This window comes from Poecilia latipinna, unplaced genomic scaffold (genome assembly GCF_001443285.1).
Source record: "Poecilia latipinna isolate Pla-1442-1.1 unplaced genomic scaffold, P_latipinna-1.0 Scaffold1857, whole genome shotgun sequence".
NCBI classification, from domain to species: Eukaryota; Metazoa; Chordata; class Actinopteri; order Cyprinodontiformes; family Poeciliidae; genus Poecilia; species Poecilia latipinna.
In genome coordinates, this window is record NW_015114473.1 from 14240 (window position 1) to 27047 (window position 12808).

Below are 12808 nucleotides of genomic sequence, written 5' to 3' on the forward strand. Positions count from 1 at the left end.
AGGCGGGGAAGTTAAAGTGAGATTTTAAAAAAGGGATTAAACCCGTTTTTTTGATTTCCTTTAAAAAAAAAAAAAAAAAAAAAAAAAATATATATATATATATATATATATATGTATAGCTGAATATTTTTAAAACACAATTTCACTGTTTTATATGCAGGAACTCATTAGATATATAAATAAATAGATAGATAAATAAATAAAATACTTGACTTTTATGTGTTTCTCCCAGTGAAACCTAATATGTAACTCAGTGTCATTATGTGTGTAGTCCCTCCAGTAGAAAACACAGCCAGCGCGTCGGGCCCATTGAACCCCAGGTCTCATGTATCGCGGCTCGGTCTGGCTCGGGCCTTCTCACGCTCTGCAGACACCCAGGATCAGGCGAAGCACTTCTACAAAGAGGTCATCGCCATGGCGCCGGGGGTCAGTTGTTATCTGAAGTGTTTGTTTTGGGCATTCCCTCTAAGCTTTCGCAGTGCAGCTTGTACTGGTTTCAAGATAAGATTACATCCCCGCCCTATGGTGTCATTCCGGTGTCAGGGTTCCTACACACACACGTTGGATGTAGAAATGTCAGACTCCCCCCTCCCACCCCCCGACTCAACCTCACAGAGATCTGGGTCGTTTAAATTCATTTTGTAAAGAAAGAATATTAAAAACCAGGCAGCAGTGGGAAAGATTTAACTGTAGAAACTATAAAATCAAAAACTTTATGGAAGGAAAGAAGGAAGAAAGGAGTCAAGTGGGAATATAATGATAAAGGAAAGGAAATGAAGCAAGGACACATGAGAAGAAGGCAGTAAACAAAAAAAACCCAAACACCTAAGGCAGAATTAAAGACAATTCAGGACAACATAAACCAGTCTATAGGGTTTGTCAAAAAGGGAGATTATAAGCCCAGTTTTAAAATTAGACCCTAACCCTATCACAATGTTATTTCTAACCCACAAGTCTAAGCTGATATTTTGGACGACAGATCCACGACGCGTACATCGAGCTCGTGAAGCTGGTGGAGCCCTCGGACCCGGAGGCTGCGCTGGACGTGTACTGCGGGTTCCCTCTGAAGGACGTGGCCGAGCAGAGCTTCGACGACGCCTTCATCACCGGGGAGATCGTCCGCCTGCTGATGTCACAGCAGCTGTTCGACCACCCACAGCTGGGCCCCAGCCTGGTCGCATACGGCAAAGTCATGGGGCTAAGTAGGTCCAGACCGCTAGGTCTGTTAGTCAGGCCTGGAAGAAAGCTGAAGAAATTGTAGATGATGTACAGAGACTAGCAGAAATATTCATAATCCTGTAGCATTTTTTTTTTACATTTTGACCTCAGTGTATCTTCTTAGACAGCAATGCTTGTGTTGGTTTCCTCATTAAATCTGAGTAAAATACGGAGGCATTTTAAACTCAAATGTCAAACGGAACGCATCTGTGTGCAAACGTCGACTTCTGAAGTGACATCTGCGGCTCTGTTCACAGGCGTCATAGAAAAGTACATCGACATTCTGGACGAGAAGTCAAAGACGTCGCTGCTGAAGAGCATCTACGCGAAAATCAACAACAGACAGGAGGACGACCCGGATCTGCAGGACTTCTTCAGATTCAAATGCTGGATCTGAGCTGCGTTTCCCTTTCCCTCTCAGGCTGTCTTGTTCTTTGTGTTGATGAAGATGTTTTTATTTAACTGAGATGTCATATTTTTGTCACGTAGCACAGAGGATATAGGTAAATCTCTCTTTTTTTTTTTTTTTAAAGAACACTTTTAATCTAGAAACAGTTTTCATTGTTAAAAAAAAAAAAGTCATGTTAGAACACAGACCTAACAAAATGTACATGAAAGACGGGAATTTTAGCGAGAATAAATCTGCACCTTGACATGCAGGTGTATAAGTAATTTCTTCACCCTGTATTTGAATTCAGATATTTGTCTGCGCATCTAAACGTATCCGATTCCCAAAACCGGCGAATGGATGGAAACGCTCCTTCTTGATCTTCCCGGCAGCTTCCGTTACGCCACGTTGAGTTTGGTGACGATGAGCACGCGGACGGTCTGGTCGAAACCCGAACACACGCAGAGGCCCTGCTTGTCGGGGCTCCAGTCCAGGCTGGCGATTGGCTGAGTGGACAGAGTGGCGTTCTGCAGGAGGTTGACCGACCCGGCGACGCCCACATCCGCTCCGTCAGAGTCCTTCTTGCTTCTCTGTGCGGGGTACTCACTGGAGATGGGATTTGGGGGAAAAAAGCGTTTACTACCAAGTAAAAAAATAAAACTTTTTTTTATTTTTACTTCTCCGAGCTTTACGACGGAGTGTCAGGGCCACCAAGGCTACAAGAATTTTTGTTTAATCACAAGAATACAGTCATAACGTTAACAGGATAAAGACACAATTTTACCAGAAGAACATTTGAAAACTATGGGAATAAAGTTTTTAATGAGAGAAAAGCTTCTGCAGTTATCATGATCTGATGTGAGAAGCTCAGTCTATTTATTTTTTTTCTCTCGAAATAAACAATAATTTCAAACTCCTGCTACTGATAATAAAAGATAAGAGTATCCTATTTGCAAAACCGATACCGAAGTGGAACTTTAGAAGATGTTCACCGTTCCTCGTTTTAAGATTTTTTTGTGTTGGGAGTTCTCAGAAATGTTTTACTTTATTTTCCTAACATTACCACTTTATTCTCATAATTAAAAAAAACAGTAGCCTGACCCTGATAAGTCTGTTGTAGAGTTGACCTGAATTCAAAGTTCAAAAGCTGTAAAAGACACTTGGCAAACAAGATGGTGGCTCGAGGCTTGATGGCATCATCACTATGGAAACGAAAGGAGTGCTTTAGTGGGGAAAAAAGAAAAAAAAATTATCTTCAAAAATCCTACCCTAAGTGGAAGAATTATGTATGCCGCACTTTTCAGATTCTAATTTGGGAAAAAAATGTGAAATGATGCATCGTTTTCATTCCACTTTAGAACATTCAGTGTTAACGTAGCGCATCAGTACATTGGAGTTTGTCGCTCTGATGTGAGAAAGTTAACAGGGTGTGACTACTTTTGCTCAGACGTGTAAAAACTTTCAGAACAGCAGAAGTGAAAACATTAAAAACAAACAAAACAAAAAAAAAAAAACAGGTTCTGCAGCTCAAAGTGATTCATGTCCGATTACTCACTACTTCCACAGATGTAGGTTTCCTGCTCCCCCTGCAGTCATAAAGATGTCTCTGTTCTGGGGCAAATGCCTCACCTGCCAGATGGTTGCTTTGTGAGCCTAAAGGAAAATAAGAAACATTGATTATTTTATTAAGAGAGAAAAAAAAAGAAAAAAAAAGAAAAGAAAGAAAAAGCTTAAAAAATTTGTTGAAAATTTCTGGGTCAAACACAGAAATCATGTTGGTGATGATGATTTATCACATTGGATGAAACAGTTTAAACTAAAATAAGATGTGTTGAATTTCAAATATCTTTGGACTTTAAAAAAAAAAAATATATATATATATATAATGATCCAATTTTCTCATGTCTGATTCTAGTTTTTGGTTTGCAGATGTTTTCTTCTACCTACGCCTGTCGCAGTAAGCAATTCATTAATTAATCGCATGAAAAATTAAAATGAGCTCAATAATTTCCATTCTGGCTATTCACATTTTTTGAAGGACAATTTTGTTGATGGAGACATCGTAACCCATTTCGCTTATGGTTTCAGTTGCGTGTATTTTTTAAAATGTATTTCCATTGTATTCATTGTTTTTGTTGGCTGTGTTTTATTTTGTATAATTAAGGTATATTCCATTAGAATACTGGAATATGTTTTACAAAATTAAAATGTATTGGTCTTGAGAGGGTGAACTTGCATTATTATTTTATTAACAGTATATTACTTGAAAATAGTCTTAAAAACAATAATATTACTGTTTTTTGTAACAATTACTGGGAGATTTTATCGTCCAGCAGGATTTGCAATCGTGACAGGGCCAAGTTGTCCAAAAAGTTGGAACCTCATGCCTCCAGACATTCTGCTACACCTTTGGGAAATATTCCCACAGCTCAGGCTGCCAACGCTTCCAGCTCTGTTAAGACGTGCTGTACGCCGAGTTTATGCCCCCCCCTCGCCCCCCCCCCCACATTTCCCAACCAAAAAGGCCACCGCTCTTCTCCAGCCCTGTGTCTACTTTGGCCCACGACAAAAAGCCGCAGAGGAAGTTAGACAAACACGACCCCAAAAAAAACGCTTCCAGCTGTGAAAATGCTCAAATCGACACGCAGCCCTAGTTCACCTTTCCAACTGAAGGGATAATAAGAAGAAGAACAATAATCTTTTGAATTTTTTCTTTTTTTTTTTTTTTTATATTCCCTCCTTCCCAGATGTCTCCCGCTCCGCCCTCTGTAACCACCTTTTCGGAAACGGAGGCGAAGCCCTTGGTGGGGTGCTGAGTCCTCGTGTCGAAGACGTGGAATTTTCCTTCCAGCGAGGTGGCCACCAGTTTGTTCATGTTGATGTCCTTCCTGTCAAACTCCACACAGCATACCTGCTCAGAGTGGGAGAGGAAAAAGAAAAATGTAGCGGGCTCCACGCCAGGAGAGCAATCATCGGCGCATCTAGATTCGAGAGGGAGTGAATAATGGAAGCAGCTGAGCAATCAAAGCAGCGCAGTCATTTATATTCATCATCACACCTGATAGGAGAGTTCGGCCCGTCGTCCTAAATTTTTCTTTTTCTTTTTTAAGTTAAGAACTTAAAAAAAAAAAAAAAAAATCTATCCACCATAATTCCTCATAAGGGATTTGGACGCGTGTTTTCACCTCACCCCGTTTTTAATGTTGGTTTCCCATCGTAGAGACATGTTCCGCAGGTCGAAGAGTTTAATGTCGCCGTTGTCGTAGCCGGCACACACACATCGGTCCTGATCGTTGAAGGCATTACCTGAAAAACGTTACACTAGATTAGGGGTGAGCATTCATTGTATCGTTTATCGTTTATTGTGATAAACGATAAGCGATAATTGTCCATTTAATGATGTTTAAAAGTCCCCCCCAAAAAACTGTCCACATTGTGCTGATTGTTAGGTTTAATGTTTTCTCCAATACTTGTTCAGTGAAAGCATCAATAAATTTGAAACATAAGATTAAATGCAGTTATGATTTGAAGTTCAATTATATAAATTACACTTCTTTATGTAATCAGTGTCCTGAAGATAGGAATGTTTTCCAAGAGCTGTATTTTTGTTCAGCCATATGGTTACCTAGAAAAAAGGATGTAATAACTAGCTTATACCGTCACTTTTATCATTATTACACTACCACAAAATACCGTGATCAAACTTTAAGTCCATGTCGTCCATCCCTACACTAGATATATCTAAAATTTCCAGAAGATTGTTGAAAATAAAGATAAAAGATCCAACATGGTTTCATATATTACTAATATTCTCCTGACGTTTTATCTGCTGCTGAATTTCAAGAGGCTTTTTATGAAAAAAAAAAAAAAAAAAAAAAAAAGACAGAAAATGGTGGTAAATTTTTTTTGCGCAAAACACAAACTATTAGGCATATTTAACTGTTTTACAAAAACTAGTAAATTAAGCAATGGGTTTCAAAAGCACTCATAACATCTTGAACTGTTGTGAAATCACAACAAACAATTGTATGAAATGGAGCAACACAAAGCAGCGTTTTGTTGTAAATCTGAAAAGTGTAGGTGATTTCTGATTACACTTGGTTGGACTACGTTCTTCTTTAGTGGGTCTGAGTAAATATAGATACTTGCCACAGCTTTCTGATTGTTATTTTTAAAAACAAGCAAGACGACATTTCAACTTTTCATTCCTCTTCACAACTATGCACTAGTCTACTTTGGATGTAAATTCCCTATACAATATATTGAAGTGTATGGCTATAACGTGACAAAATGAATACTTTTTCAAAGTACTGTAGTTTTGATGATTTTCTTTTGAGGAAAAGGTCCAGAAAAGACAAATGAAAATCTTACAAATGATATCTGTATTTTGACTCTATGTGATAATTTAGTTACCAAAGGCAACAGTCCAGCAGTCCCTCTTGGTCTCTCCTTCCACAGGCTCCATGTTGGCCACAGGTAAATCCTTCTGCCTGGGATCCCACACCTTTACTGTCCCTGCAAAACCCAGCCAAAACCCCCCCACCCAAACAAACAAAAAGAAAAGATTTGTGTCTCGTTTTGTAATTTTCTCCATTTCGGTGCGATTAAAACATTTTGTATAATAAGAAAGGCATCAAGCTTTTCTGTTCTTACCGTCTCTACTTCCTGTGACGATCTCAGGAGCACCGTCACCAATTCCAAGGCCACCAACCCCATCGATGCTGTTCACGATCTCTTTGTGGGCCTTTGTGGTGTACACCGGCACATCGGGCGCTTCCAGATTCCTGTGGATGACAGAGACAAAGTAGACTGCGTACGCTGACACTTTTACTTCTGCTGCTCATCTTTCCAATTAACAGCAAAAGTACACAATTGTAAGTGAACCTACAGTTTGGTGTAAATAGACAGTTGTAGTACCATATGTGGAGATTCCCATCAAAATCTCCGGTTGCTATGTGCCTTTGTTGAAGAGACGAGGCCCCAAACGTCCCACATTTTATGGGTTTAGCTTTCTCCACCTGAAACATGGGGGCGTAAAGAGATGCTTCAACTCCAACAAAGGGACAAATAGATTCAAATCAAATGTACAGCGCCTTGGAAAAATATGCATTCATCTCGAGCTGTTTTTTTTTATTATTATCATTAATATTCAAGGCCATGAAGGGCATAGAAAACATGTGGAAGACAGCTGGTGATCTGGCCATGACAAGATCAAACTGTAACTTCTCGACCCAAACTAAAAATGCTATGGGTAGTGACCACCATCCCCATGCTAATGCATGGTGGTGGCAGCATCATGCATTGTGAATATTTTCTTGGGCAGGTACAATTCAGGGAAAATTACCAGAGGCGGCGTTCACTTTCTAATCAACAAACATAGTACCAGACCCGCAGTGTAGTTCAAGAATTTGTGATCTATCACTAAAAATCCCAATAAAACACAACGAAGTTTGCTAATATGACAAAATATGAGGAAAAATTCAAGGCATAGGAATAGTTCAGCAACACACTATAAGTTCACCTGACCTTGATTATGTGCATGTTAACAACCAAAGATAATTAATTACGTAACTAAGTTATTATTATCTCCTTATTGCAGTACATAGAAGTCACACTGTGTCACCTGGTTTCTGCAATGAACTGTCCACCTGTCTACAAACTGCCTGGCTGACTGTAACCATGGTTACAAGCGAGCAAGAGAGTTCTAGAACCCTCGCTTGAAATCGCTTGGATAGCCCGTTTTTAAAAACCAAAAAGGCCCAATATGAGGGATGATACTACCTCTTTTATGAGCTGAGCCTCTCCGTGTTGAACTTCATAAATTTGGAGCACCCCTGTTCCTCTGGCAAAGTTCCCCAAGCAGACAAACTTGGCGCTGCACGGAATCCATTTGCTGTCGAACACCGTGTAGTTCAGACTCTTCTGAATGTGTGCGATGATCTGAGGCTTCGACAGGGGCGAGGACATCTTTTAAAATACTTTATAAAAGGGTCGAGAATCTATTGAAAAACGGATATCTCCACGCCAAAACAAAATAAAGCGAGGATCCTCCCACAGAGCTCATTGCTGTCTGGAGATATGCCTGACTATAAATTTTTATGTTAAGTAAATATCGTCTGCTTACGGGCATACATAATTCGGCTAATAGACATTGATAAATGAGACTGAATTATAGTGACACATTCTGAGTTTTATTTTAAATCCTAAACGTGTACAAGAATTTCTTAACTCTATAGGCATTGATGACGCGGCTGTTTGGGTCCTTTCTATCGCACCTCATGCCTCTGTGGCCACAGTCTGCCTCTGTTTTCTAATCAAAACTGGACTTTAAAACACCTTCTGTGGAAATGGACACCGAAAAAACTCCTACTGTAGCCGCTGAAGTGACTGGGGAGAGTAAAGATGGCGCAGAGGCGTTTACGAAGGTGAAGTCTAAAAAGAAGAACCAGAAACGTAAACGTGAGCAAGACGGAGTGGACATGGACACAGAGGAGAGCGTGGCCATTAAACGGCCGCAGTTTCCACCGATCTCCGGAGACAAATTACGGGTAATTACCTCTATTTGCTTCCATCATATGTATGTTAAAAAAGGGGTATATTTTTAGGCACTGTTGTGTTTTCAGCACTTTAACAAGTTGGTTTGAGTGCTTCCCCTTTAAAACTTGCGCATGCGCACATCGTTCTTCAGACCTATGGGAGAAACTACGAACGATTTATCTATCGCTAATGACTTCCTTTGGGTGATGACGTCTCTAACAGAACCGATACATTAAAACAATGAAATATTTAAATAAGCAATTCAAAATGATGCATCAACAGCAAAACGGTGACAAATAAACAAAACACTAAAATTGTATCTAAATACGTATGGTAACAGTCTTACCATATATCCATATATACCTATATAGACATAGTTATGCTAGTTATTGCAGGATTTTATTTACCATTCTGATAAATGTAGCTCATATCATGACACTATGAGTTATTTTATGGTGTCTTCCATTTTGGCGTTGCTGAAATGCTTTTCTGTGATTCATAATTATCTCTTTAATATATATTTTTAATTTATTTATCATTTATCTTATTTTTACTCCAACATATTATTCTCTTTCAACCTGGTAACCAAACATAATTTTGCCATTTTGTGTCTCAAGTCAAACTACTTTGACAATGTATGCAAATAAAACGACGTATGGCATATGTTTACTTAAATAATAGTGATTAAGAATCCATAAATCTATGTGTGTCCTGAGATAAGAACGATTATGTTTGAAAGTTAATGAATGTATAGCTATACTTAGTACAGATTTTTACTTGCATTTTAAGGTGACATTATTTGGATATAATGTTCCTGTGTGTGATTCAGGGACCAGATGAGATGCGTAAGATCCCCGTTCCAGCTCACAGATACACCCCGCTGAAGGAAAACTGGCTAAAGATTTTCACTCCCATCGTAGAGAACCTGCAGCTTCAAGTGCGATTTAACCTCAAGACCAGGAACGTAGAAATCAAAGTAAGTTCAGACATGTTGGTAGCACTGATTTGAAGTAATGTTACTATTCTTAAGGCCTTTATTTATTTATTTTTTTCGTAGTGCTTACAGCCTCGTCTGTTTCGTGTGTTTTATTTTTCAGACGTGCAAAGAGACGCAGGAAATCAGCGCCCTCACGAAAGCGGCAGATTTCGTCAAAGCGTTCATCCTAGGCTTCCAGGTTGAGGTGAGTGCAAGAAATGCTCCCTGATGAACAACCTCAGTATTGATTAGCTGGAGTTTAGCCGATGATCATCCCTTTAGGGAAGTCGAAACCTTTGAAAGTTGTGATTTCAAGTTTGTAGGACTCCATGGAGTCGTTGACGTTGAACTCGCTGGATTCCTGCCAGTGATGTAATAGTCGCCCTTCCTCTTCCCAGGATGCCATGGCGCTCATCAGATTAGACGAGCTTTTCCTTGAAAGCTTTGATGTCACAGACGGTGAGATTGCAAAACCCTAGGCCTTCTGTCTGCTCTCCTACTCTGCACTTGTTTGTTCTCCTTTTTTCTTTGCAAAAGATTGACCTTTTTGTTGTTTTACTTTTCTTTTTTTCACAGTAAAACCTTTGAAAGGCGACCACTTATCCAGGGCCATTGGAAGAATAGCAGGGAAGGGAGGAAAAACGAAATTCACCATTGAGAATGTGACAAAGACTCGCATCGTTCTGGCAGAGACGTATGTGATCCAAGTCGTGATTCGCCCATCACAGTTAAACCTTTGTGATTTTGTTTTTCCCCCAATATGCGTGTATTTAGAGTTTTTTTTCTAAATGTGTCTCAACAGGAAAATCCACATTTTAGGTTCTTTTCAGAATATCAAGATGGCCCGAACAGCAATATGTAACCTGATTTTAGGTAAGCAGCCAATCATTTAACATTTAGATCAAAACTCTAAATGCTGGAAATGACCTTTAAAACCTCCCCCTGGCCCCCACCTCTCAACAGGAAGTCCACCTTCAAAGGTTTACGGCAACATCAGAGCGGTGGCCAGCAGGACTGCAGAGAGATTCTGAAATCCGATTGGCTGCTACATGCCGTCCTCTCCTCCTTTTCTGTCACTGCGATGAGTTCACGGACTGGGGTTTGGGATGGGAAGCCGACACGTACATCGTATTTTTTGATGAACAGTGTTGGTCTCTGGAAATATGAGTTATGTAAATAAATATCAAAAACAATAAAGGTGGTTTATTTCTGTGAATGAATGTTTTTAGCAGAACACAAGGTGTATACAGTTATCCTGTATACACCGTGTAAATCAAAGTTTGTGATTTCTAAAACTTGGTGTCTTATTTTTGGCTGAACTGACTGAATAGTGACGATTGCAGCATCATGTATCAGTGGTGTAGATAAAACATGACAGGACACAACTGGCCATCTACATGAGGGATGTCCACTTCCTACAGCAGAATATCAGCCTAACTTTTTGATATGACATTTAACCTTAACTCGTTTATCATTCTAGTGTGAACATAAACTAATGAGAATGCAATTAATTTTGGGCTTTATTTTTTATTTAAACCCTTCTAGTTTAATAAATGTATGCAATTAAAATCCACACAAGGTTCAAATATTTACATTAAAACATTTTGGATCTTTACCTTTTTATACGTTTATTTTCAACAGGGTTGAGGTTTGGGCTATCACAGGATCTTACTGTTAGCCTAGTTCTATTAAACCAGTTTTGGATTATTGTTCTGTTGGAACACTCAGCTGTATGCCAGGTTTTCACCATAAGACCAAAACTGTCAAAACAATAATGGTTCAGGAGCCACCAATGACAAGCCTATTAGAAACTGGAAACTACTTGTCCACCACCGTTATGATCCTCAATGAAGCAAGTTTACCAACATGAAGGTTGCTGACCGAGACAGAAGTCCCTGCTCCTTACAGGTTTGCTGAAATTTTCAGACAAGACAATGACAGCCATTTGGCCACTATAACAAGACATATTTAAATGAGTTAAGGTGAGGCCAACAGGACAATGACTGAGGCTGATGAAGCAGGACGATGTTAGGCTCCTGGGACAGACGGCTCTGACCTCCAGGCTTCTGAAATCGTGTGGTCTATTCTTAACAGCAGTGGAAATGCCAAGGAACCAGCAGATTGAAACGAGCCCTACCAGTTCTGCTGAGAGCAGTGACACGTCCTGATAGAATAATGAGAGAAACTTGGTGATAATGTAGTTTCTCAGCAACTTGCTAAACACTTTTTGCTAACTGTTGTATGCACTGGACAGTTTTTAGATCACAAGTCCACAATACATTTAGCATACATTTTGTCCACTCAATTTTTTTTTAAGGTCAGTGAAGTTGTGGTATAGTCATCCAACCTTTAAAAAAGACAAAAAATAAAAACTAATTTCGGCTGCTTATATCTATGATCTCATTCTTTTCGGTCATGACCCAAAGCCCCTGACCACAGATGAGCGCAGGAACGTATATCGAGCAGTAAATCAAGAGCTTCACTTTTTGACTCAACTCTCTCTTCTCCATCAGAAAGTAGTACAGCTCTTGCATCAATGTGTTGATTTGTTTCCCCATCTTTCACATCTTCAGAAGTCAGAATGAGGGGAGGGAAAAATGTTACTTTCAACATTTCAAAGTTTATTTAAATTTTATTTCATTTTCATACAGTATCAAGTTTCCAACAGTCCCACAGCATAATATGCAGCATGCAGAAAAAGGAAAAAAAAAAAAAAAGGTTCTCAAACTTAAATCTTTTCAGATATTCCCACGCAAACTAAAAAGAACCCAATTCCCTCAGAGAAAAAAAGTAGCACTTACAAACTAAAGCGCGGTCTGAACTATACAGAGAACAGAGAGCCAGAACTGCATTTAACAAATACTTATATACAAAAGAAAGAAAAAAAAATGAAATCAAATTTCCCCTTTAAGCTGAGTACAGTGTGTGGCAGTTTGAGACAGGATCAGATATGCAACTTTTACTGGAATCGAAGCATCTCGCTGACCCGGGTAAAATACAAAAAAGTTACATGTAGTTCAGTTCATTTGGATTACCGCTCATAATATGTGTACATTTACCAAAGTTTGGCAACATCCATATTGTATACCGTAAAATTCTTAAATATATTAACATCACCATCCATGTGTAAACAAGAGTTTTATTTCAAAAAATTGATCTACATGCACAACAAAAAAAAAATATACTTCCATGTCATGCAAGCACAGGGAGGCCCAAAGCCGTGCAGAGCTCAGGGATGGGGAACAATAGAGCACTCCAGATCTGACTGAGTAGTCCTGTTAAAACTAGCAGTTGGCCTCCAAAGCAAAACGGACATCTATCCCAATGCTGTTAATAGAAGGAAGCATTTTTCCCCTTGGGGAAAAAAAAAAAATAAATAAATAAATTTGGTTGAATTTAAGGTTTTGTTGTTTTTTTTTTAATTTTTGTTTTTTTTCCCCTCCCTGCTTGAATCAGCAGGTTTGGAAAAAGAAGGATTGGGGGAGAGAAAAACAACATGACTGAGAGAGAAAATAATAGTAATAATAAAAAAAAAAGTGGGAGTGGAAGCCAACTTTTGAAATGTACACGCTCCAGATAAAAACAGAAAATCCTAAAAACTAGTCTAGCGCCATTGCACACCGATCATGCTAACGTGTTAAGATTAAGTGTTTTTGCGTTGAAGGAAACTGACCCGTCCTGTGCTGCAC

The 12808-nt window shown here is 39.2% G+C and overlaps 3 protein-coding genes across 3 annotated transcripts in view; 2 read left to right on the forward strand and 1 right to left on the reverse strand.

The window, feature by feature from the left end:
• Window positions 1-1871, forward strand: part of LOC106934778 (uncharacterized) — a 16055-nt gene extending 14184 nt beyond the window's left edge. The window contains exons 11-13 of the mRNA XM_015014894.1: window positions 272-426; window positions 980-1202; window positions 1476-1871. Of these exons, the coding sequence (XP_014870380.1) occupies window positions 272-426; window positions 980-1202; window positions 1476-1615 (518 nt within the window). The 3' untranslated portion in view covers window positions 1616-1871. The remainder of the gene's footprint in view (window positions 1-271; window positions 427-979; window positions 1203-1475) is intronic.
• Window positions 1749-7669, reverse strand: dnaaf10 (dynein axonemal assembly factor 10). Its single transcript, XM_015014895.1, has 8 exons — window positions 7388-7669; window positions 6524-6624; window positions 6260-6390; window positions 6020-6121; window positions 4797-4912; window positions 4383-4517; window positions 3162-3259; window positions 1749-2212 (listed from the first exon to the last, which is right to left on the reverse strand). The coding sequence occupies exons 1-8, from the start codon at window positions 7571-7573 to the stop codon at window positions 2005-2007; spliced, it is 1077 nt and encodes a 358-aa protein (XP_014870381.1). The 5' UTR covers window positions 7574-7669; the 3' UTR covers window positions 1749-2004.
• A 190-nt stretch (window positions 7670-7859) lies between these two features.
• On the forward strand, window positions 7860-10331 carry pno1 (partner of NOB1 homolog). Its single transcript, XM_015014896.1, has 7 exons — window positions 7860-8154; window positions 8973-9119; window positions 9241-9324; window positions 9518-9578; window positions 9696-9813; window positions 9922-9992; window positions 10083-10331. Exons 1-7 carry the CDS (start codon window positions 7954-7956, stop codon window positions 10148-10150), a joined length of 750 nt encoding a protein of 249 aa, XP_014870382.1. The 5' UTR covers window positions 7860-7953; the 3' UTR covers window positions 10151-10331.
• Window positions 10332-12808: the final 2477 nt, after the last annotated feature.